Source organism: Megalobrama amblycephala, linkage group LG2, assembly GCF_018812025.1.
Source record: "Megalobrama amblycephala isolate DHTTF-2021 linkage group LG2, ASM1881202v1, whole genome shotgun sequence".
NCBI lineage: Eukaryota > Metazoa > Chordata > Actinopteri > Cypriniformes > Xenocyprididae > Megalobrama > Megalobrama amblycephala.
Window position 1 is genome coordinate 7937368 of NC_063045.1, and position 26851 is coordinate 7964218.

At 40.2% G+C, this 26851-nt stretch overlaps 4 gene segments (V, D, J or C); all 4 read left to right on the top strand.

Annotated features, from left to right (window-relative positions):
• The first annotated feature begins 419 nt into the window (after positions 1 to 419).
• LOC125262613 lies at positions 420 to 930 on the top strand. The segment is given in 2 exon segments: positions 420 to 491; positions 572 to 930. Coding segments are annotated over 2 exon segments (402 nt in total).
• Positions 931 to 5369: 4439 nt separating this feature from the next.
• Positions 5370 to 6011, top strand: LOC125263397. The segment is given in 2 exon segments: positions 5370 to 5447; positions 5560 to 6011. Coding segments are annotated over 2 exon segments (426 nt in total).
• Positions 6012 to 6362: 351 nt separating this feature from the next.
• LOC125263405 lies at positions 6363 to 6933 on the top strand. The segment is given in 2 exon segments: positions 6363 to 6427; positions 6511 to 6933. Coding segments are annotated over 2 exon segments (363 nt in total).
• Positions 6934 to 13047: 6114 nt separating this feature from the next.
• Positions 13048 to 13559, top strand: LOC125263407. The segment is given in 2 exon segments: positions 13048 to 13111; positions 13195 to 13559. Coding segments are annotated over 2 exon segments (363 nt in total).
• The last annotated feature ends 13292 nt before the right edge of the window (positions 13560 to 26851 follow it).

Sequence of the window (26851 nt, forward strand, 5' to 3'; positions counted from 1 at the left end):
GTGTAGTTATTTATTAATGCAGGATCAGTATTCTAAAGTGCTACCCTATATTTTCTCTAATCTGTAAGTTATTAACTTGTTTATTAAACTTTTGTGTACAAGTAAAAACAAACAAACAAAAAATGAAAGTTAAATATGTTTTTTCCTATATATCAGCATGGAGATTAGGCCCAATATATGTACATTAGATGTTTTCTTTGGATAAAATGTGTCAGTAGCAAGATATTTACACTATAAATATGAATAAACTTGTATCTTGCTTCTCTTTGAGACATTATTTTATAAATCAAGAATACAATGTCAGACAACTAAATTTGCATTATTGACGGATACATTTTACATCAATGCAAATCTCCACCCTTCTCTCATGTAAACAGGAGCACAGAGACATAATAAAGGCTCTTAGTGTTTTACAGAGCCACAGTTCAGTGAAAATACAACCAGAATCATGGACTACATTTCCATACTGCTGGTTTTGGCAACTGCACCCTGTGAGTATCTTCAGCTCAACACAAAAAACTAATAAAAAAAAGTTCAATTTGTATTACTAAAAATGCTTTAATGATTGTAGGTCTTTTCTGTATTGAGCTGAATCAGCCTCCTGTCATGGTAGTAAAACCAGGAGAAACATTTACCATCGCCTGTAAGATCACTGGATATTCAGCTTCAGGCGGTGGCTACACAAACTGGATCAGACATTCAAGTGGAAAACCGATGGAATGGATTGGCTGGTTCTACACTTCCAGTAGCAATGGTGTCAAAGATTCACTGAAAAATAAGATCAGTTTCTCATCTGAATCCTCCAGCAATGCAGTCATTTTAACAGGACAAAACTTCAACACTGAAGACACAGCTGTGTATTATTGTGCTCGCTATACACTGTGCCACAAACTGCCACAGGACCTGCACAAAAACCTCTCTCTTCAATGAAGACATTTTCAATAAAAAGGTTTATTTGTTGACATAATATTAGACCCTTCAGACTTTTAGTATAGCTTATGAAAAAAAACAAAGTTTGTATAACCAAAGATGGATAGATAAACTGACAGACAGACAAATATTTTGCACATGTAGGTCAGGTGATGTATTAGCGTGTGTAAATCAGTTATCTTTAAAAGGATAGTTCACCCAAAAATGAAAATTTGATGTTTATCTGCTTACCCCCAGAGCATCCAAGATGTAGGTGACTTTGTTTCTTCAGTAGAACACAAATGATGATTTTTAACTGCAACCGTTGCCGTCTGTCAGTCGTATAATGCATGTCAATGGTAACAAAATCTATGAGAGTAAAAAAACATGCACAGCAAATACAAATTAAACCCTGCAGTTCGTGATGACACATTGATGTCCTAAAACACAAAACGATTGGTTTGTGCGAGAAACCAGACAGTTTTTATATAATTTTTTACCTCATGCCACTATGTCCAACTGCCTTGAGCGCATGCACGGCATCCGGTGCGTGAGGTGTGTACGTGCTCTGCTGTAGTTTAAACATGGTGCCTGTAGTACAACAGTTGTTATACAAATGGAAGAAAACATGGTTTTATTACATCAAAACTTTATTTTGTTACTTTTCATAAGGGCAGCTTTACAAATAAAAAGGACACATACATCAGTTGGATATGGAAAAACCATAGGCACAGCTGATGGTTTAAGTCATACGTGATCCTCTCCTGAATATGTAAAAATGATCGCTCCAGACCCTCAACAACTTAGTACCTTAATGGTTGTGTTGATATCCAGCCGAAGAGCAATCAACCATAACTCAGAAGTTGGGAATACGTGGAAAGTCACCACTCCCGAATGAGTTCACGCAAGAGAGTGTAATCTTTTAGTTTTAAGACGGTTTGAACAATCCGGATAAGCGCAAGTAAGTACCATTTTGATTAGCCGTCGTACCAACAATGTTTGTGCACTGTGTAAACAATGAGTGACGTTTACGCGCAAGAGATCACTTCCAGCGCTTGCATAAACTACGGCAGAGCACATACACACCTCACGCACCGGATGCCGTGCATGTGCTCAAGGCAGTTGGACATAGTGGTGTATTAGAAGTAAAAAATTATATAAATACTGTCTGGTTTCTCGCACAAACCGATCGTTTCGTGTCTTAAGACATCAATGTGTCATCACGAACTTGCAGGGTTTAATTTGGATTTGTCTGTGCATGTTTTTTTTACTCTCATAGATTTGTTACCATTGACATGCATTATAAGACTGACAGACGGCAACGGTTGGAGTTAAAAATCATCATTTGTGTTCTACTGAAGAAACAAAGTCACCTACATCTTGGATGCCCTGGGGGTAAGCAGATAAACATCAAATTTTCATTTTTGGGTGAACTATACTTATAAGTGTTCTAAATGGCATATAATCTAAGCAAACAAGCTAATATGCAATAAGCAACATTTTAAGAATCATTCAGAGGACAGAAGAGGGCACCCTTCCTCATTATACAAAAAAAAAAAAAAAAAAAAGTAATTGGCAGTTTTGTTTGAGCACACTTACTCTGTTAGTCCACACATCATAGATGAGAAGACAGGCTCAGTTCAGTCAGTTCAGGGCAGGTTCACAGCATCTAAGGACAGCTCTAATTTCTATCTGCACATGAACCAGCTGAAGACTGAAAACACTGCGGCGTATTACTGTGCAATATTTACTTTGTTTTCATTCAGCTTTCAAAAACCTGGGAGGGGAGGGTGAAGAATGGAGATGACAGGCCAGACTGTATTTTAATTTATTGTTTTTATGTATTTTATTTTATCTGTTCATTTGTACAGTGACTTAATGATTTATTTTCAAATTAATAAATTACTCTGATACCATCTTTCTCTCTAACTCTCTCTCTTATCCTTAAAAAGTGTTGAAGTCAGTTTAAAAGCAGCAGTCTTAAGACACATTTAAGGAATAATTCATCAAAACTATAACCAAAAAGCAAAACATTGTATCATTAGTTTTAACTTAATAAAACAATAAGATGCAGTCTCTTTTCAAAACTATATATATATATATATATATATATATATACATTAATGATAAATTTAAAGCTATTTATTTTGCCATTTTGGAGATGTAGTATTTTTATTTTCTTTGTATGGAAAAAGCAGCCACTTTTCTCTTCAACAGAAGACAGTAAGTCATATCGGACGACATGAGAGTGAGTAAATGATGACAAAATGTTCATTTTTTGGTGAACTATCCCTATAATATCCAATACTCAATGCAAATTCTCCAGTATTTATACACTCAGCCCATTCTTGGCTGTGTATATTTCTTATGCTCCCACAAAGTAGAGAAGAAGAACCACTCATAAAATTAACATTTCAATAAAGCTTGTTATTCTGTTGCTTGCTGATGTTTTTAATATTAAAAAAAGCTAGGTCTCTAGAGTCTCTCTTAACAAAATAACATTGCAGAGGCTAAAGACACAGCTGTAGTAAAAGGACTCTGTCATTACTAAAACACAGTCCTGTACCCACTCTCACCAGAACACATCACTGTTGATCTGTTTGAAGAAACTCAGAAGTTACACGCACCTGCCAACTGTAACAAAATAAAAAAAAGTTACATCAGGAGGTGGTACTATTGTCCATGAAATGAAACTCAATGGACTCAAGCTCCACAGACTTTCCACAGTTTTTGCTAATTCAGGGTTTCAATGCAAATGATCTGATGTTCCGTTCCATATTTAAACAACTACACTGTTGAGTGAAGGAGTTCAGCCTTGACATAAATCATGTTCACTTCATATCTCTTGCTGTTGCTGGCCTGCAGTGTCTGGTAAATATATTTATAGGACAAAATAAACACTTTTCTTAGTGTAAATAAATACATGATCCTGATTATTTGTACATTTTATGTTTATCCACAGGTATTGACTCTCAGGTTGTGCTCACACAGTCTGAACAGTCAGTAGTTGTGACTCCAGGTGGTTCCCGCAAACTGACCTGTGCCTGCAGTGGGATTCACTCTTAGTAGTGCACTTACATGCATTGGATCCGTCAGGCACCTGGAAAAGGACTTGAATGGATTATTTATTATTATTCAGATTCTGATAAGAGCTCAGCTCAGTCAGTGCAGGGCAGGTTCACAGCATCTAAAGGACAGCTCTAATTTCTATCTGCACATGAATCAGCTGAAGACTGAAGACACTGCGGTGTATTACTGTGCAAGAGAGACACTGTGGAAACACTAATACAGAAAGCTGTTCAAAAACTCAGGTTGAGTTACACAAGCTGAAAAAGGGGAAGAGCCTCTGAAGTGACATAAGCCAATCTACAGTGTTTTGAATGTACATACATTAAATACAAAACCTGTTATTAAAATGATTCCTTATTTCGAATCATATTTGCTCAACTCAGTAAATCTAAAGTAAAGTCAGTTTCCCACAGTATGTCTCAGTATGTAGCAGATCTGTTCAATCTAAAACATACATTTTCTTATATTAATAATGGACTGGATTCTTTTTTCTAATAATCCTTCTGCCACAAAACTTCACTACCTCTGCTAATAAATGCATTGTCAAGATGGGGCTTCATTTTAACAAACAACAAAACAAAACAAAAACAAACAAACAAACAAACAAACAAGTAATTATTAAAATAAGTTCAAATATTAAACTTAACATGCACCATGATGCAACAAGTGCACATGTAATGCAGCATCCATTTAAATACATCCTGATAAGCTGCAGATCCAGAAGGCAGATACATGTGGAACCACAACCAGCTCTTGAAACTCCTTGTGCCCACAACTGACACACTAATATCTGTTATACTAATCCAGAAAGGAAACAACAACAATATACTAAAAACAAATATTCACTCTAAACTGGAAATTAGTTTAGAGATTAGACATCTAAAAATATGAACCATCAATGAGGTGCTGGTGAATTTCCAAAAACAACTGTTTTTGCAGATTGGTAACCACAGACCAGACTCTGTGATCTGGATGCACCTCAGAAACACTAAATCAATAGCAAATAACACACCATGAATAAATTACAGAACAAAGGTGTACACTGATAAAGTAATGTATCTTTTATCACTCTTTCTTATCCTTAAGCAAGTTTTGAAGTCAGGCTAAAAACAGCAGTCTCTAAATTTCAGCAGTTGTCTGGAATTCGTCTGATGGAGCTCTCAAGAGATGAACACTAATAACCCCCATAAGACACATTAAAATCAGATCGTTTCACATTAAAGAAATAATTCACCAAAAATTGAGTAATTTTGAGAGTGAGTAAATGATGACAAAATGTTCAATTTAATATTCACACTATACACAGGTGGTATGTACACATGTACCAATATGCAAATTCTCCAGTATTTATATACCCGGCTCATTCTTGGCTCTGTATATTTCTTGTGTTCCCACGAAGTAGAGAAGAAGAACCACTCATAAAATCATGTTTTATCCATCTGTACTCGTAATGATGTCTGTCATGCCTTGTGAGTCCAATTCTTCAAGGTTTCTTGAGCAGTATTAAACTTTTCACCATTGATACAATAATAACCAAAAGTTCCTTTTCAAAATTAACATATTTTTGTGCTTAATTTGCAGATGTGTGCAGCACTGTTGAACACAGCCAACCAAGCTCACTTTCAGTAAAACCTGGAGAATCTTTGACCATTTCCTGTAAAGTATCAGGTTATGATCTCAGTGATGGCTCCAAGGGACCTTCCTGGATTAGACAAGCTCAGGGGAAGATCCTTGAGTTCATTGGCATGATCCATGCTGGTGGTAGCACAGACTACAAGGATTCACTGAAAAATAAGTTCACCATCTCCAGAGACACATCTACAAGCACAGTATATCTTAAAGGACAAAATCTGCAACTTGAGGACACGGCTGTGTATTATTGTGTTCGGTATACAGGCACTGTGATGAATTCCAGTTTAAAGCTCGTGCAAAAAAACATGTGCACAAACACTGAACATGCATGACTAGTTTTGACGTTGAATGCCAGGATACGACCTTAATCATTAAACACTCTAATGAATCTCTATATTTACTGTTGAAAACAAACTGTGGAAAGAATTGTTTTAATTATTTAAGTAAAAACATTTATTTATAATTATAAATTATAAATTATAAATAGTACACATCAGATACACATCAAACAACTAAATAAATAAATATTAGAGTTCAATATACAAAGATTTGACTTCATTACTTAAATACCTTGTATGGATCCATAAAATCTAATAAAAAAAAAATCTAAATAAAAAATAAAAAATCTAATTCAGTAATATGATGCCCATATTTAAATACAATACTACCCTAACTGAATATTTAAGTGGATTATGCAAATTCATCTTCCTCTTGAACCTTCATAATCAGTTCTCTATCAGTGTGCAGCTCAATAATTCATACAACAATATGGATCGTAAAGTTTTGGGATTTACAGTACTGTTACTGGCTTCTCAATGTATGATTCCAGTTTTTACTGCTCAGAATATAATGGTTTGTTTTATCTGAATTTACACATATTTATCATGTTTTATTTTGCAGATTGTTGGTGTCAGACACTGACTGAGTCTGAAGCTGTAGTCATCAAACCTGGAGAATCCCATAAACTGACATGTACTGCCTCTGGTTTGGACTTTGATAATAAATGGATGGCTTGGATCAGACAGAAGTCTGGAAACGAGCTGGAATGGCTGGCATGGATCAAACATGATAGCAAGGAAATGTATTACTCCCAGTCTGTCCAAGGACGGTTCACCATCTCCAGAGACAACAGTAGGAAGCAGGTGTATCTGCAGATGAACAGCCTGAAGAATGAAGACACTGCTGTATATTATTGTGCCCGAGAGACACAGTGACTGAAATGACTGCAGCGCTGTGCACAAAAACTGCCATTTCAATAAAGCTTGTTATTCTGTTGCTTGATGTTTTCAACATTAAACTAATAGGTCTCTAGAGTCTGTCTTAACAAAATAACACTGCAGAGGTTAAAGACACAGCTGTAGTAATAGGACTCTGTCATTACTAAAACACAGTCCTGTACCCACTCTCACCAGAACACATCACTGTTTATCTGTTTGATGAAACTCAGAAGTTACACGCACCTGCCAACTGTAAAAGAATAAAAACTGTTACATCAAGAGGTGGTACTATTGTCCCTGAAATGAACCTCGAAGGCCTCAAGCTCCACAGACTCCACAGTTTTTGCTAATTCAGGGTTTCAATGCAAATGATCTGATGTCCGTTCCATATTTAAACAACTACACTGTTGAGTGGAGGACTCATCACCAGTTCAGCCTTGACATAAATCATGTTCACTTCATATCTCTTGCTGTTGCTGGCCGCAGCGTCTGGTAAATATATTTACAGGACAAAATAAACACTTTTCTTAGTATAAATAAATACATGATCCTGATTATTTGTACATTTTATGTTTATCCACAGGTATTGACTCTCAGGTTGTGCTCACACAGTCTGAACAGTCAGTGGTTGTGACTCCAGGTGGTTCCCACAAACTGACCTGTGCCTGCAGTGGATTCACTCTTAGTGACTATAGGATGCACTGGATCCGTCAGGCACCTGGAAAAGGACTTGAATGGATCTTGCACTATTATTACAGACTCTGACAAAGAGCTCAGCTCAGTCAGTTGCAGGGCAGGTTCACAGCATCTAAGGACAGCTCTAATTTCTATCTGCACATGAATCAGCTGAAGACTGAAGACACTGCGGTGTATTACTGTGCAAGACAGACACTGTGGAAACATTAATACAGACAGCTGTTCAAAAACTCAGGTGGGCATGGTTGAGTTACACAAACTGAAAAAGGGGAAGAGCCTCTGAAGTGACATGAGGACAGTCTACAGTGTTTTGCATGTACATACCTTAAATACAAAAATCTGTTGATATTAAAATGATTCCTTATTTAGAATCATACATGCTGTCTGTTCAATCTGAAACATACATTTTCTTATATTAATAGTGAACTGGATTCTTTTTTTAAATAATCCTTCTGCCACAAAACTTCACTACCTCTAGTAATATGGATATTGTGAAGATGACAGACAAACAAACAAACAAAAAACAGAAGAAATGATTAAAATAATTCAAATATTAAACTTAATGGGGCAGTTTCCCGGACAGGGTTTAAATTAATGCCAGGATAGGCCTCAATCTAGAATAGTTAATCGTGGCTTAAAAAGTGGCTTTCTGAAACACAGATTAAGTACAGATTACTAAAATCTGGACTATGGAGTCCAGACTTAAAATAAACTAGATTAATTTAAAACTAACTATGCTAATATGAATTAGGCATGAGAGAGGTTGCCTGTAAAACATGGAATGAACCAAGTAAAGCTTAAAATTGCATGGAACTGAGAAGCAAATCCAAGGAAAACAATGGCAGCAGAAAAAGACTGCAATCCAAAAAAAAAAAATAAAATAAAAAAATAATAATAAAAAACAAAAAACTTTACTAAACAAGAATCAGTTATTTTAAAGCAAGCAAAGTATATCAGCTGTGAAAAAAAAAAGAAAAAAGAAAAAAGAAAAAAGAAATGCCTGGAAATCTGTTTGTAAGGAATTTTATTTAAACAGATTAATTCTATATATATATAATCCTATGATTATTAATGCTTTTGTTTTGTCCTTTACACAGAAACAAACTAAACGTAACTATTTACACATGTGATGATCAGTGTTGGCAGTCTAGAAATGATACTGGTTTGATCCAAAGCACTATCATTGTGGTTGCTTCATTATATAAAAAAGGCAAATCTTGTTAGCAGGTCCTCGACCCAAGCACAAGCTCAACACTTCACCACAACGGTAATCTCCAAAAAAACACTAAAATAACAAAAACTTTTACATAATAGAACATTAAACAGTAAGACGTCTCTCCATATTCTCATCTTTCTAAAAAAATGCATAAAATAACACTTTTTCAACATTTACTCTCCCAATTCAGCCCGGTGCAAAGCATGATGGGAAGTGAAAGTCCTGTTTGATTGGGTTACTATACTTGACTGAAACAGGTAACCATTTCAAGTCAATTTAACATGATGCAATCACATTTGAACCAGAAACAATGGTGTTAAATCAAAATAAATTGTTTAAATAAAGTGAACAGCATCAAAAAAGCATATATATATATATATATATATATATATATATATATATATATATATATATATATATTACACATATATATAATAAAGTGTATATCAATATCGATATATATATCCAAGTACTACATGTGTCTTCTTTGAAACACAACGTTAATCTGAAGTTAATCTGCCTCCTGGTAGGTTTAATTTAAGCCTCAATTTAGTCCTGGAGTAGCTCTAGTCTTCCTCCAGGAAATCAAATATTAAACTCTGGACTAGTATAGGACTATTTTAAACCATGACAGAGAAAGCAGATTTCTGTTAATCTGGTTTAACCCTTTGATGCACAACATGGGTCAAAAATGACCCGGCTGAGTTTTTATTTTCTATATCTTTGCAAGAAATTAATTTCATCTTTCAGTATTCCAGGTATTCCTCAATTAACTTGTTTTTGAGCATCACAAATCCTCATTTTCATTTTTTCTTTCTTACTTTTTTAATAAAAATATTTTTTTGTATCACTACCCTTCTAATGCGCAACATGGGTCAAAAATGACCCGTATTCATTTCCTATGTAATTTTAATAACGGTTGAGTGTTTCTTTGCTGAATCTTTAAAAGAAATGTATTTTATCATTCATTTATTCCAGGTATTCCTTAAATATCTTGTTTTTGATTTTCTACAAATAATTGTGTTTATTTTTTCTTTCTTGCTTTATAAACAAACACAGTTTCTACATCAATTTTACACACGTGGGTCAAAAATGACCCATATAGAAATCTTTAATATTTGCAACTTTTGCAAGTAGGAACATATTTACTGCAGACAACTGTTCATCTGCCACACATTTCACATCTTAACAAGGCTATTTTTGTATATTTGATGGATGTAAGTCTTATTATGTTTAATATATTAGGCTATATATTTCATAATTTTTAATTTTTTGTCATAAATCAATGCAATTGGTCATCCTTTATGTCTGTCAGCGTTCCTGAAAAGTAACAGTTTTGGACATATACAACATGGGTCTAAAGTGACCTGAATGAGTTATTTTCTATATTGCATATATTACAATAAATTAATATCATCATTCATTATTCCATCTATTACTCAATAACCAAATCCTTATTTTAATTTTTCCTTTCTTTTTGAACGATTTTTTTTTTTTTGTGTGTGTGTCATTACCATTTTAAAGGCCAAAGTATACTTCACTTTTTATGCGTACATGAGGGTCAGCATACAGATTTTTGTAACTTTTTATAATTCACGCCGGATTTCTGTAACTGTGTATGTGCAACCTGCACATACACATTTAAATTGCGTTTGACTGTGCGCAAAGTAATACTTTCAGCTTTTTTACAGTGATGTCATCATCCACCTCAGTTCTGTTGAGGACCAGCCATACTAACACTCTAGATAAAGACAATCAACAGCACAAGAATATTCAAATATTCAAATTCAAATACACTTATTATATATTTTCACTGTTGGACAGAAACCTTGTTCAAAATGTTACTTTTCAGGAACACTGATAGATGTAAAAGGTGACCAGTAGCATTGGTTTATGACAAAAAATACAAATTATGAAATATAATATATAGCCTATTATATGAAATATGACTTTCATCCATCAAATATACAAAAGCAGCCATGTTGAGAGGTGAAATGTGTGGTGGATGAATAGTTGTCTGCAGTAAATATGTTCAAACCTTGTGAAAATTTGCAAAGGTTTCTATATGGGTCATTTTTGACCCATGTGTGTAAAATTGATGTAGAAAAACCAAAAGCTGTGTTTGTTTATGAAGAAAAAGAAAGAAAAAATAAACACAATGATTTGTTAAAATCAAAAACAAGATATTTAAGGAATACCTGGAATAAATAAATGATAAAATAAATTTCTTTCAAAGATTCAGCGAAGAAACACTCAGTCATGACTGAAATTCCATAGGAAATGAATACGGGTCATTTTTGACCCATGTGTGTAAAATTGATGTAGACAAACAAAAACTGTGTTTGTTTATAAAGTGAGAAAGAAAAAATGAACATAATGATTTTTGTCAATCAAAAACAAGATATTTAAGGAATACCTGGAATAAATGAATGATAAAATACATTTCTTTCAAAGATTCAGCAAAGAAACACTCAACCGTTATTAAAATTACATAGGAAATGAATACGGGTCATTTTTGACCCATGTGTGTAAAATTGATGTAGACAAACAAAAACTGTGTTTGTTTATAAAGTGAGAAAGAAAAAATGAACATAATGATTTTTGTCAGTCAAAAACAAGATATTTAAGGAATACCTGGAATAAACGAATGATAAAATACATTTCTTTTAAAGATTCAGCAAAGAACACTCAACCGTTATTGAAATTACATAGGAAATGAATACGGGTAATTTTTGACCCATGTTGCACATTAGAAGGGGTTTTCATAGCTTGTGCATCAAAGTTAAAGGGCCATTTTATTCTTGGACTAGGACTTAATCTCTGTCCGGGAAACCACCCCAATATGTACCATGATGCGATAAGTGCACCTGTAACTCCAGCAACCTTTATCCTGATAAGATGTGAATCCTATAAGGCAGATACATGTGGAACCACAACCAGCTAAATATACTAAAAACAAATATTCACTCTAAACTGGAAATTAGTTTAGAAATTAGACATCTAAAAAAATGAACCATCAACGAGTTGCTGGTGAATTTCCAAAAAAACAACTGATCTTTCCACCGTAGATTGTTACCACCAACCACAGGCTAGACTCGGTGATCTGGATGAACAAAGGTGTACACAGAACAAAGGTGTACACTGATAAAGTAATATATCTTTTATCACTCTTTCTTATCCTAAAACAATGTTTTGAAGTCAGGCTAAAAACAGCAGTCTCTAAATTTCAGCAGTTGTCTGGAATTCATCTGATGGAGCTCTCAAGAGATGAACACTAATAACCCCCATAAGACACATTAAAATCAGATCGTTTCACATTAAAGAAATAATTCACCAAAAATATAACCAAAAAGCAAAACATTGTATCATTAGTTTTAACTTCATAGAACAATAACATGCAGTCTCTTTCCAAACCTTTTTTTTTTTTTTTCATAATGACCACATTAATAATAAATTTAATGCTATTTATTTTTGTCATTTTGGAGACATAGTCTTTTTATTTTCTTTGTATGGAAAAAGCAGCCACCTTTTCTGTTCCACAGAAGACAGTAAGTCATACAGGTCGACATGAGAGTGAGTAAACGATGACAAAATTCATTTTTTGATTGAACTATCCCTTTAATATTCACGCTATACACATGCGGTGGAACTGTACCAATACTCAATGCAAATTCTCCAGTATTTATATACCCAGCTCATCCTTGGCTGTGTATATTTCTTGTGCTCCCACAAAGTAGAGAAGAAGAACCACTCATAAAATCATGTTTTATCTGTCTGTACTCCTAATGATGTCTGTCATGCCTTGTGAGTACAATTCTTCAAGGTGTTTTGAGCAGAATTTTAGATGTTTAAAGCTTGTTCAAAAAAAAACATGCACAAACACTGAACATGCATGACTAGATTGGATGTTGAATGCCATGATACGACCTTAATCATTAAACACTCCAATGAATCTCTATATATCTCTATATATACTGTTGAAAACAAACTGTGGAAAGAATTGTTTTAATTATTTAAGTAAAAACATTTATTTATAATTATATATTATATTTTTAAAAATACACATCAGATACACATCAAACAACTAAATAAATAAATATCAGAGTTCAATATACAAAGATTTGAGTTCATTACTTTCTAAGCCTTGTGTAGATCTATAAAATGCATATATCTGATTCAGTAATATGATGCCCATATTTAAATACAATACTACCTCTAACTGAATATTTAAGTGAATATTTAAGATTATGCAAATTCATCTTCCTCTTGAACCTTCATAATCAGTTCTCTATCAGTGTGCAGCTCAATAATTCATACAACAATATGGAGCGTAAAGTTTTGGGATTTACAGTACTGTTTCTGGCTTCTCAATGTATGATTTAAGTTTTTACTGCTCAGAATATAATGGTTTGTTTTATCTGAATTTACACATATGTATCATGTTTTATTTTGCAGATTGTTGGTGTCAGACACTGACTGAGTCTGAAGCTGTAGTCATCAAACCTGGAGAATCCCATAAACTGACATGTACTGCCTCTGGTTTGGACTTTGATAATAAATGGATGGCTTGGATCAGACAGAAGTCTGGAAAAGAGCTGGAATGGCTGGCATTGATCAAATATGATAGCAAGGAAATGTATTACTCCCAGTCTGTCCAAGGACGGTTCACCATCTCCAGAGACAACAGTAGGAAGCAGGTGTATCTGCAGATGAACAGCCTGAAGAATGAAGACACTGCTGTATATTATTGTGCCCGAGAGACACAGTGACTGAAATGACTGCAGCGCTGTGCACAAAAACTGCCATTTCAATAAAGTTAATAAACATTTCAATAAAGTTGGTTATTCTGTTGCTTGGTGATGTTTTTAACATTAAAAAAAGATAATAGGGTCTCTAGAGTCTGTCTTAAAATAACACTGCAGAGTCTAAAGACACAGCTGTAGTAATAGGACTCTGTTATTACTAAAACACAGTCCTGTACCCACTCTCACCAGAACACATCACTGTTTATCTGTTTGATGAAAATCAGAAGTTACACGCACCTGCCAACTGTAACAACAACAAAAAAATTAAAAATGATATCAAGAGGTGGTACTATTGTTCCTGAAATGAACTTCAATCGACTCAAGATCTAGTTTTTGCTAATTCAGGATTTCAATGCAAATGATCTGATGTCCGTTCCATATTTAAACAACTACACTGTTGAGTGGAGGACTCATCACCAGTTCAGCCTTGACATAAATCATGTTCACTTCATATCTCTTGCTGTTGCTGGCCGCAGTGTCTTGTAAGTATATTAGGACAAAATAAACTATTTTCTTAGTGTAAATACACAATCCTGATTATTTGTACATTTCATGTTTATCCACAGGTATTGACTCTCAGGTTGTGCTCACACAGTCTGAACAGTCAGTAGTTGTGACTCCAGGTGGTTCCCACAAACTGACCTGTGCCTGCAGTGGGTTTTCTGTTAGTGGTACTAGCATGTATTGGATCCGTCAGGCACCTGGAAAAGGACTTGAATGGATTATTTATTATTATTCAGATTCTTCTAAGAGCTCAGCTCAGTCAGTTCAGGGCAGGTTCACAGCATCTAAGGACAGCTCTAATTTCTATCTGCACATGAATCAGCTGAAGACTGAAGACACTGCGGTGTATTACTGTGCAAGACAGACACTGTGGAAACATTAATACAGACAGCTGTTCAAAAACTCAGGTGGGCATGGTTGAGTTACAAAAACTGAAAAAGGGGAAGAGACTCTGAAGTGACATAAGGCCAGTCTACAGTGTTTTGCATGTACATACCTTAAATACAAAAATCTGTTGATATTAAAATGATTCCTTATTTAGAATCATACATGCTGTCTGTTCAATCTGAAACATACATTTTCTTATATTAATAGTGGACTGGATTCTTTTTTTAATAATCCTTCTGCCACAAAACTTCACTACCTCTAGTAATATGGATATTGTGAAGATGACAGACAAACAAACAAACAAAAAACAGAAGAAATGATTAAAATAATTCAAATATTAAACTTAATGGGGCAGTTTGGGGCAGTAAAGCCACCTGAATCGCCTTGCCTGCGGACGGTGGGACAGGGCTGACACACAGAGAGGGTCGATCACTGTTGTTCCCAAACCCATTCAGTGAGACTATTGGATAACGCTGGGAAAGCGTAACCTTTCGTTTGAAAGGAACGCTGCGGAAGCCACATCCTTCCCCGAAGGAGTTATGTGGAGACAGGGTTTAAATTATGCCAGGATAGCCCTCAATCTAGAATAGTTAATCGTGGCTTAAAAAGTGGATTTCTGAAACACAGATTAAGTACAGATTACTAAAATCTGGACTATGGAGTCCTGACTTAAAATAAACTAGATTAATTTAAAACCAACTGTGCTAATCTGAATTAGCATGAGAGAGGTTGCCTAGAAAACATGGAATGAACCAAGAAAAGTTTAAAATTGCATGGAACTGAGAAGCAAATCCAAGGAAAACAATGGCAGCAGAAAAAGACTGCAATCCAAAAAAAAAAAAACTTTACTAAACAAGAACGTCTCGGTTACAAAGGTAACCCTCGTTCCCTGAAGGAGGGAACGGAGACGTACGTTGGACAGACCGACGAATAGGAATCTCGCCAGAGAGGCCAATCTACTTCGAGTCTAACTAAAACGAGCCAATGCACATTGGCATGCAATCATATGCATCAGCTGCTCGCCTCGCAGCGCGGGTATATAATGAGCAGCAGGTGCGTTGCATCTTCAGGTTTTCGCTGAGGAGCCAAACTAAGCAGGCGGCAGCACAGCAGGACAATGACTGTGGCGACGGGACGTACGTCTCCCTTCCCTCCTTCAGGGAATGAGGGTTACCTTTGTAACTGAGACGTTCCCATTCAGTCGGTCACGTTCGACGTACGTCGGACAGACCGACGAATAGGAATCCCTACCAAAGCGCCACAGGAGCTGCCCTTCTCCAGCGCTCTGTTGTAAGCCACCTGAATCGCCTTGCCTGCGGACGGTGGGACAGGGCTGACACACAGAGAGGGTCGATCACTGTTGTTCCCAAACCCATTCAGTGAGACTATTGGATAACGCTGGGAAAGCGTAACCTTTCGTTTGAAAGGAACGCTGCGGAAGCCACATCCTTCCCCGAAGGAGTTATGTGGAGAAGTACATATGGACTAACCCTGTAGGGCTGTGCTACATATGGAAGAACTGGGGTGACTCCAACTCGGTTAGAGATGGGTTCTCCCAGAGGGAAAGACACGGGCTTCGTTTAGGAGCAGCCGTGGAAAAAGCCATATGGGATCCCCGTAGGGTCACACATATGGAACCCAGCCTAAATCCGGTTCTCAGGATGCAACAGAGTATAGGCCTGGCGCCGGACGCTCCGCCACGTCAGCTGCCGAAGGGTAACCGGAGGACTCAACAGGGTCTGCCCGTAGGGACTCTCTGGAGCAAGGAAGCGCATGCAGCACAGCAAGCCGACACTAAGCCGGTGCCTCTCCATGCCTCTGACCTGAGGCGAGAACACGGGAGGAGACCGGCTCGACACGAAGGCTATAATATCTAGCGAACGTGTTAGGTGTCACCCAGCCCACAGCTCTACAAATGTCTGTTAGCGAGGCGCCACGAGCCAGCGCCCAGGAGGATGCTACACCTCTCGTGGAGTGAGCATGCAACCTGAGCGGGCAGGGCACGCCCTGAGCTTGGTAAGCCAGGGCGATGGCATCCACTATCCAGTGGGCCATCCTCTGCTTGGAGACAGCCTTTCCTTTCTGCTGGCCTCCGTAACAGACAAAGAGCTGGTCTGAGGTCCTGAAGCTTCGAGTTCTGTCTATGTACAGTCGCAAGGCGCGGACTGGACAGAGCAAAGCCAGGGCTGGGTCTGCCTCCTCCGAGGGCAGCGCTTGCAGGCTCACCACCTGGTCCCTGAAGGGAGTGGTAGGAACCTTGGGCACATAGCCAGGCCAGGGTCTCAGTACCACGTGGCTCTCCCCCGGCCCGAACTCCAGGCACGATTCGTCAACCGAAAATGACTGCAGGTCCCCTACCCTCTTGATGGAGGCCAATGCAACCAGCAGCAAAGTCTTCATAGACAGAATCTTTAGGTCTGCCGATTGCAAAGGCTCAAAGGGAGCAATCTGAAGTGCTCTTAGCACCAGAGTGAGGTCCCAAGAGGGTATGGAGGGGGGACGAGGAGGATTTAACCGTCTCGCCCCCCTAAAGAACCTGACGACCAGGTCGTGCTGACCAACAGATTTGCCATCTATGTGGTCGTGGTAAGCGGAGATAGCAGCAGTATGGACTTTGAGGGTGGAGGGGGACAGCCTACGCTCCAACCCTTGCTGCAAGAAGGAAAGCACGACTCCGATCACTCCGACTCTTCTCGGCGAGAAGAGCACCACTCGACGAACAGGTTCCACTTCGAGGCGTAAGCATGTCTCGTAGACAGTGCACGAGCCGAAGTGATGGTGTTAAGTACCTCGGGGGGTAAGTCACCTAGAACCTCCGCGTCCCGTCCAGGGACCAGACATGGAGTTTCCAGAGGTCTGGACGCAGGTGCCAAAGAGTGCCCCGTCTCTGAGAAAGAAGGTCTTTCCTCAGAGGAATGGGCCAGGGAGGGGCTGTCGCGAGGAGTGAGAGTTCTGGGAACCAGGTCCGGTTGGGCCAGTAAGGCGCAACTAGCAAGACCTGCTCCTCGTCCTCCCTGACTTTTCACAGAGTCTGTGCAAGTAGGCTCACTGGGGGAAACGCATATTTGCGCAGGGCCCGGGGCCAGCTGTGTGCCAGTGCGTCTGTCCCGAGTGTTCCCCCGGTCAGAGAGTAAAACAACTGGCAGTGGGAGGTTTCTGGTGAGGCAAACAGGTCTACCTGAGCCTCTCCGAACTCTCTCCAGATCAGCTGAACCACCTGGGGGTGGAGTCGCCACTCTCCTGGCAGCGCAGCTCGTGATAGCTTGTCGGCCACACGGTTGAGCACACCAGGAACATGAATGGCGTGAAGCGACCTCAGATGCTTCCGACTCCACAGGAGGAGATGGCGGGCGAGTTGCGACATGCGACGGGAGCGTAGACCACCTTGACGGTTGATGTACGCAATGGTCGCAGTGTTGTCCGTACGGACCAGTACATGCTTGCCACGTAGCGGGCCTTTGAGGCGGCTCAGACCAAGACGTACTGCCAGCAACTCGAGGCAATTGATGTGCCAATGCAGATGGGGTCCCGTCCAAACCCCTGACACTGCATGCCCATTGTACGTGGCACCCCAGCCGGTGGCAGAAGCATCTGTGAATACCACAGCATGCCGGGACACTTGTTCTAGGGGGACTCCTGCCCGGAGAAACAAAGGGTCCAACCACGGACTGAAGGTTTGGCGGCACTCCTGAGTGATTGGCACCCGGAACGTGCCGCGTTGCCACGCCCATCTCGGGACTCGGCCTGTGAAGCCAGTGTTGAAGCGGTCTCATATGAAGCAGACCGAGCGGTGTTACAGCCGCAGCAGCCGCCATATGCCCCAGGAGCCTCTGAAAGAATTTCAGTGGGACCGCTGTCCTGCCAGTTGAACGTATTCAGGCAGTTCAACACCGACCGAGCACGTTCCTCTGTAAGGTGTGCTATCTGTTCGACCGAATCCAACTCCATACCGAGAAAAGAGATCCTCTGCACGGGGTGAGTTTGCTCTTTTCCCAGTTGACCTGAAGCCCCAACTGGCTGAGGTGTCTGAGCACCAAATCCCTGTGTTCGCACAACTGATCCCGAGACTGTGCTAGAATGAGCCAGTCGTCGAGATAGTTGAGAATGCGAACACCCTGTTCTCTCATGGGAACGAGGGCTCCCTCCACGACCTTCGTAAAGACGCGGGGAGACAGGGCCAGCCTGAAGGGTAGGACTCTGTACTGATATGCTTGACCTTCGAACGCGAACCGCAGGAATGGCCTGTGTCGCGGAAGGATCGAGACATGAAAGTACGCGTCCTTCAGGTCGATCGCTGCAAACCAATCCCAGGGACGGATGCATTCGAAGATGCGTTTTTGTGTGAGCATCTTGAACGGTAGCTTGTGAAGGCTCCGATTCAAGACTCGCAGATCCAGGATCGGTCGTAACCCGCCGCTTTTCTTGGGTACAATGAAGTAGGGACTGTAGAACCCTGACCTCATATCGGCTGGAGGGACCGGCTCTATCGCATCCTTCGCCAGTAGGACTGCGATCTCCGCACGCAAGACAGGGGCATCGACATCTTTCACTACAGTGAAGTGGACACCCCTGAACCTGGGGGGACGCCGGGCGAACTGAATCGCGTAGCCGAGCCTGATGGTCCGAACGAGCCAGCGGGACGGACTGGTGAGTGCTAACCAGGCTCCCAGAGACCGTACCAGCGGGACCAGAGGGACCACAGGCGCACCCGCAGCGGGGCAGCGAGGTGGAACGCAGGGACGCGGCCCGGGAGGCTCTCTCTGCGAGGCGGCCCGAAGCGGCGTCACAGTGTGCTGTGCAACACTTACCTGCTTCCACGGGTGGACAGAGGGAGCAGTCGAGGCTTTGACTGCCTGCTGCTCGCTGCTGTCCGCTGGCGACAGAAGAGGGGGATGAGAGTGGTGAGGTTCTTGCCCTCCCACTGCTCTCCGAGCCCTCTTCGGACCTGGAGATAGAGGAAACTGCTCTTTTATTGAGAATTTGGGAAAAAGGGTGGCAAGGCCAAGTCCAAGTGGCCCTAGGCGGAACAAAAACAGAAGGAAACATAAGATTCTCCACCCGGCCCTCCTCCGGGGAAGGAGCGGTGAGGTCACCACCTCCTGTAGAGCAGTCCCATCCATCTCCAGGTCGCCCGTCCTAGGGCCGCTTGGACTTGGCCTTGCCACCCTTCTTCTTGGGGGTGGCGGGACGGGCTGGGCGCCCCGACCGCGACCGGCTCCATGGCGCCGCTTAGCTGGAGGCTGCTGCTGCTGGGGCGCGGGAGCGGGGGCGGCCGCAGGGGGGCGCCCTCGGCGACGGGCAGTCTGAGGTGCTGCGGGCGGTGGTGGAGCAGCAGCTGACCGCCTCGGCAAGATGTGGCTGATGGCCTCAGACTGCTTCTGTACAGCCGAGAACTGTTGGGCGAAGTTCTCGACCGCGTCGCCGAAGAGGCCGGTCTGGGACACGGGGGAATTAAGAACCTGACTTTGTCGGTATCCCTCATGTCCGCAAGACACAGCCAGAGATGGCGCTCCTGGACCACAAGTGTGGACATCGCACACCCACTGACCGCGCCGTGACCTTCGTCGCACGAAGCGCGAGGTCCGTCGCGGCACGAAGTTCCTGAAGAACTGTGGGTCATGGCCACCCTCGTGCAGATCCTTCAGTGCCTTGGCCTGATGGACCTGCAACAACGCCATAGCGTGTAGGGCAGAGGCGGCTTCCCCACAGGCCTGGTAAGCCTTGCCGGTAAGATCCGACGAGTACTTACAGGCCCGGGAAGGGAGAGACGGGCTCCCCCCGCCAGGTGGAGTTAGGGCACAGTTGCATAGCAACGGCCCGTTCCACAGGGGGTATGCGCATATAAACCTTAGCCGCCCCACCGTCAAGGGTGGTGAGGGAGGAGGACCCACCGACACGGTTTCGGGCAGTAAAAGGTGCCGTCCACGTGCCAGTGAGCTCTTCAATCACCTCCGGGAAGAAAGGCACTGGGGTGGGGGGCTGAGAACCAGCCCTTGCCACCCCGAGATACCAATCGTCCAACCTCGAGGGTTCGGGACACGGTGGAGGATTCCACACGAGCCCGACCCTGTTGGCGGCCCGGGAAAGCATAGCCATCATTTCCGGGTCTGAATCGGGCACAGTTGTCACTCCCGAAGGAGGCAGCTGCGCCGAATCGTCATCCCCAGAAGCGTCAGGCTCACCCTCTGATGCAGCGATCGACATCCGGTCGTCTTGGGGAGCTCCGAAGGATACGGATGGTACACACCTCTGGGGCGGTCCACCGCGCTCCCCCGGCAGCTCTACTGGCTGCGGAGTGCAGGAGGGGTGAGGGTTCCTAGGGGGTTGGTTCCCCGAAGGAAACGCGCTCACCGTAATCCTCAGGTCACCAGTGCCGCCGCCCAACGCAACCCTCTGGGGAGGATTGGAACGAGGCAGCGGCACCGGGACTCCGCCCCTTTGCAGGAACTGGAGTCTAGACCGCAACTCCGCGACGGTCATCTTCCCATAATGGGTACATGACTCGTCCACAAACGCCGCCTCAGCGTGCCTTAAGCCCAAGCACGCGATACAGCGTTGGTGACCATCCCGAGGCGCCAGGCAACGACCGCATCCAGCAGCACACAAGTAGAACGACATCTTTAAAAAGACGCGAACTACTCGTGTAAGCTCTTTCAGGGACTAACTCTCTCAGTGCCGAAGCACGCAGGGGAAAGCCGCTGCAACACAGACAGGGAATGTGCAGCCTGTCGTGTGCACTCTCTTTGCAGGCGCTGCTCTTACCAGCTGTCAGAACAGCCTTTTAGCGCTCTAAAGCGCACCGTTACCAGCCGTCAAAGCGGCTTTCACAGCTGAGACACAGCTTTTGCTCAAATAAAAGGCAAAAATGAAAAAAGCAAAGAAGAGAAAAACGAAATCGGCCCCGCTGCTGTGCTGTTCCTCCTGCACCGGATGAGAAGAGCAGTCAGAGAGAGAGCTGGCTCGTTGAAGTCCGTCTTCAAAACACTCGCTCGTAGATACTACCGTGTTTGCAGTAGTTCGGCTCCGAAGCGAAAAGCTGAAGATGCAACGCACCTGCTGCTCATTATATACCCGCGCTGCGAGGCGAGTAGCTGATGCATATGATTGCATGCCAATGTGCATTGGCTCGTTTTAGTTACACTCAAAGTAGATTGGCCTCTCTGGTAAGATTCCTATTCGTCGGTCTGTCCGACGTACGTCGAACGTCGAACGTGACTGACTGAATGGGAATCAGTTATTTTAAAGCAAGAAAAATACATCAGCTGTGAAAAAAAAGAAATACCTGGAAATCTGTTTGTAAGGAATTTTATTTAAACAGATTAATTCTATATATATAATCTTATGATTATTAATGCTTTTGTTTTGTCCTTTACACAGAAACAAACTAAACGTAACTATTTACACATGTGATGATCAGTGTTGGCAGTCTAGAAATGATACTGGTTTGATCCAAAGCACTATCAGAGTGGTTGCTCCATTATATAAAAAAGGTAATTCTTGTTAGCAGGTCCTCAACCCAAGCACAAGCTCAACACTTCACCACAATGGTAATCTCCAAAAAAACACTAAAATAACAAAAACTTTTACATAATAGAACATTAAACAGTAAGACGTCTCTCCGTATTCTCATCTTTCTAAAAAAATGCATAAAATAACACTTTTTCAACATTTACTAATTCAGCCCGGTGCAAAGCATGATGGGAAGTGAAAGTCCTGTTTGATTGGGTTACTATACTTGACTGAAACATGTTATTTCAAAATGAAAACATCAGGTGAGTTCTAGTAACCATTTCAAGTCAATTTAACATGATGCAATCACATTTGAACCAGAAACAATGGTGTTAAATCTAAATAAGCAACAATAGGAACACATAAAGGATCATTGACCAACAAACAACAACTGAAGCACAGAGGTTTCAATAGACAGGTTAACAAGGGACTGACTAGGGACAGGTGTTGGTGATTAGTAGTCATGGGAATCCATGCTGGTAACTATGGCAACAAACAAGGCAGGCAAGACAACAAGGGAAACAGGAACCAAACAAAGGAAGGGAGCACCAGAGATTGGAGTCCGAGTCGAGTATTGAGTCATAATCAAATAAAACATATTCTCATAATCAAATCCGATTTTTTATCCTAGTTGTATTATATAGACAAAATATATAAGATCATTATGTCTGTAGCGTGCTCCATTAAAACATACAATATAGCCTATTTCAATTCAGACCTAGATATTATTACTATTACTCCACTAGGTCTGAAATATATTGTTCGCTGCAAACATGATTATTTTAAATTTATTAATTATTAATTTACTATTAATAAATGTGTAAAGTTGCATACAATGGAAATACTCAATAAAGTAGGCTAACTACGTTACCTCAGATAGATGAATGGTTGGATTCCACAACTGGTAATAAAACATATATAAGACAATACAACATTTACTGTAGGAGCCATACAATTTACTGGTGACTTAATTTTAAAAACTGTACTATTGCAGTTCTGATTTGGCAGTGAAATTCGCCGATTTTGGGTGTGTAAGATGTATAGGATTCTATGGTCCAGTTAGTATTTTCACCCCATAATGGCGGCCGCGCCATCTAGTGGCTGTTACCCAAAAAGTATCAAAGTGTCGCCTCTTGGGTTATATACTCTTTGAAGTGAGTCACGGTTTGTTATACAGCAGTTTGTTATACAGCTTCGTTGTTACTGACGACAGTCATTATCAGAAAATATCAAATCTCGGAATGTTTAAGAATGTCAATTGAAAACTCTACACATGCTGATTGTGATACGTTAAAATATGAGCTTTAAGTAATAAATGGATTAACATCTCTTTCTATCTCTCTTATGGACACACATTAAGAAAGAGAAAAGCTGCATATAATATGAAAAGATTGATAAAACATAGTGCTAGGTTTAAAGTTTAGATTTTTATTTTTATTTTTTTTTCATATTTTAACAGACTGGCAATCAAAATGAGCCATGCAGCTACACCACAGTATAATAGCTAGCTGTGTGAGTTAATGTGACTAACCTTTGTGGATGCGATGTTAATTTTATGATGTTGTTCAGGTGTCTTTAATTGTTTTCCCACATTCTGGGCATCTAGCCGATCTGACATGATAATAAACCCAAACGAAAGAACATATGGCACAGTGGCTCCTGTCATGTTTCATGGGATTCTTATGACATTTCGGAGTTTACAGACATAATCAAATTCTATGACAAGAGTCTGATCTACCAGGACACGTACACAACACAAATTCTTTATTTATTATATCAGTAATTAAAAGATTAGTTCACTTTAATTTTCAATTTTCCTGATAATTTACTCACCCCCATGTCATCCAAGATGTCCATGTCTTTCTTTCTTCAGTCGAAAAACAAATTAAGGTTTTTGATGAAAATATTCCAGGATTATTCTCCTTATAGTGGACTTCAATGACCTCCAAACGGTTGAAGGTAAAAATTATAGTTTCAGTGCAGCTTCAAAGGGCTTTAAACGATACCAAACGAGAAATAAGGGTCTTATCTAGCGAAACAATCTGTAATTTTCGAAAAAAAAATTTAAATGTATACTTTATATAAACAAATGATCGCCTTTCAAGTGCTTTCCTTAAAATGCGACTCGAGTCCGAGTCACTAACTTGAGTGCCCATCTCTGGGGAGCACGAAACAATGGGAACTAAGAATACATTTCAAACATAAAAGTCCTTACAAAACACAAGAGACAAATCCAGGATTCCGACAACCCATCCATCCATCCATCCATCCATCCATCCATCCAAAAATGCTTTAAAATTTAATATGGCTAGAATCATTTAACATTTATGAAATATGTTATAAAACATTTATGCAACAAATCTGTTTTTACTTTATCTAGTACCATTATTCTTTTCATGATGCATTATGGACATATTTTATTTGTTTGTTTTTACAAATTTCTGTTTTTTATACACATAGGTACAAACAAGCATTGACAGACTGGAGGAGGAGTTTATGAAAAACTGTGCTGTATATTTCTGTGTGTCTGTGTTCACTGACTGTATGTGGATCCTGTAGAGGAGAATCAATCAGCAATGACAACAATGATCGGTTCACTCCTGCTATTACTATTTTTACATGGTCTGTAACTCATTCCTAAATAATTCATAAATGCATATATAATTTCAGCAAGTTTACATCTTTCTGACTTTAGTATTTTTTCCTGGCTCTTCCACAGATATTCATTGTCAGACCTTCACTCAGTCTCAAGCTGTGGTAAAAAGACCTGGTGAATCTTTTCGGCTGGTCTGTACTGCCTCTGGATTTACTTTCAGCAGCTACTGGGCAGGTGTGGTGAGACAGGGTCACGGTAAAGGACTGGAATGGGTTGCAACTATCAGCACATCCAGTACTTATGTCTACTATTCCCAGTCAGTCCAGGGAAGGTTCACAGTGTCCAGAGATGACTCCAGCAGTCAACTATACCTGCAGATGAACAGCCTCAAGACTGAAGACACTGCTGTCTATTACTGTGCTAGAGAGTCACTGTGAATGAGTTCAGGGTCAAAGCAATACAAAAACCTCTTCCTTTCCTGTTGACTTCACTTATGCTCCAGATGTACTTTTGTATTTACAAGAGGTGGCACTCTTGTCAAGCAGTCTTAGTTGCCTCTTTTGAGCATCACTTTTGAGTAAATTTTTGTTTTCTTGACCAAGAAAGAGACTGTACAATTTTTAAAGTCTGAAGAAACACAAATAATTTTTCATACAGCAACAGTATGCTCTGTATGACACCGTTTTCACCTAAAAACTGAATTTTTTTATGCTTTTTGGCTGTACATTTACCCGACAACAGCGTTTTAAGGGCCTGAAAAGGCAAACTTTTGAAAATGTGTTTGAAAGTGCAAGTTTTTGAAAACGATACAGTAGTTGTCTCCATGTAAACTACAGAAACGTGAACTTGTGAAAGTGGTGACGTCATGTGCATGCATATTACGTGTTCAGTCTAAAGATGCGTGTTTTTTTCTTTACAAAGGGACATCGCCAACTACTGGCCTGGCATACAGCTTTTTAGCCATTTTTGTGGATCCATGAGAACGGCGACGTCGTCTTTACGTAAAAATGCAAAGGAAACATGTTCTGTTTCCATAGTTGTTGTGTAAATGTACCCTTAGTTTCCTAGTCAGGCTCCTAGGTTGTTTATTGGTTCATCACACCTGTTTCTGTTCTCCCTGATTATTCCACATGGATATAAGTGTTTTTGACATGATTGTGGATTATTGTAGCTCCTGTGTTTTCTTATGTGTTTCTGTTGGATTTATTAAATTACTTTTCTGATTCTCCTGCATCGTGCACTCATTGATCATCTTTATTATCATTTTTAATAAAATAGGTGTCAAAAAGAAACAATATATTTTAGAAGATATTTAATTATTTTAATGGTTCATTTATAATAAGCAAAATAGACTGTTGTCATTGGCAATGTTGTAATTTTTATTTAGGGACATTTTCATTGTTGTCATTTTAATTTAATTTATTCACTAAAAAACATTGATGCAAATCTCCTTCTGTGTGTAAACAGGAGCATACAGACACAATAAAGAGGTGGAGAGAGTCACAGGTCCCATCTGAGAGACTACAGACAGACAGAATCATGTACTTTAAATTATTGGTGATGATTTTATCTACTGTGCTCAGTGAGTATCAGCATCAACACTACATAACACTGTTTATTAATGTGTTTTGTAGCTGCTAGTAATTTAAAATACAATCAGTCCAGGTTAATTTTGAGAGGTTTGGTGACAATGTGCGTAACTCATTTCAGAGAATAAGATCAGCTTCACAGCTGAAACTTCATCACAGAAAACTGTCTGCATTTTTTGAAAAATAATAAAAAAACCTCCATTTACTGTTTTTTAAGCCATTTGGTTTACGAAGACATATGAAGTGTCCTCATAAACCATGTTTACGTTGTAATTCCCATGTCATTATACACATTTGTGTCCTCATAAACCATGTACACAAGAACACACACACACAGACACAATGCATATATACCAGATAAATGACCAACCACAACAACTTGCTCTTTATACAAGTATTTAATTATACAAGTACAATAAAACTGCTTTGACTTCAAATCATGTTCTGGAAGCAGCTTCATCCTGTGAGCTTCACTGATGTTTATTTAAATTCTAAAGCAATAAAATGGGCTTCATAACTGTTACCAGAAGTTTGCAGACATAATTAGTTACATTCTTTCCATGTTGCTTTCAGGTGGTGTTTACTGTGTTGAGCTCACTCAACCACTGGAATGGTTAAGATATCTTTGCAGTGACAAGATCAGTTTCACCCAAAAAACACAGTGTTTGAGAACAGGGGAAAAAAATTCAGACTGAAGACACAGCTGTATATGACTATGCCAG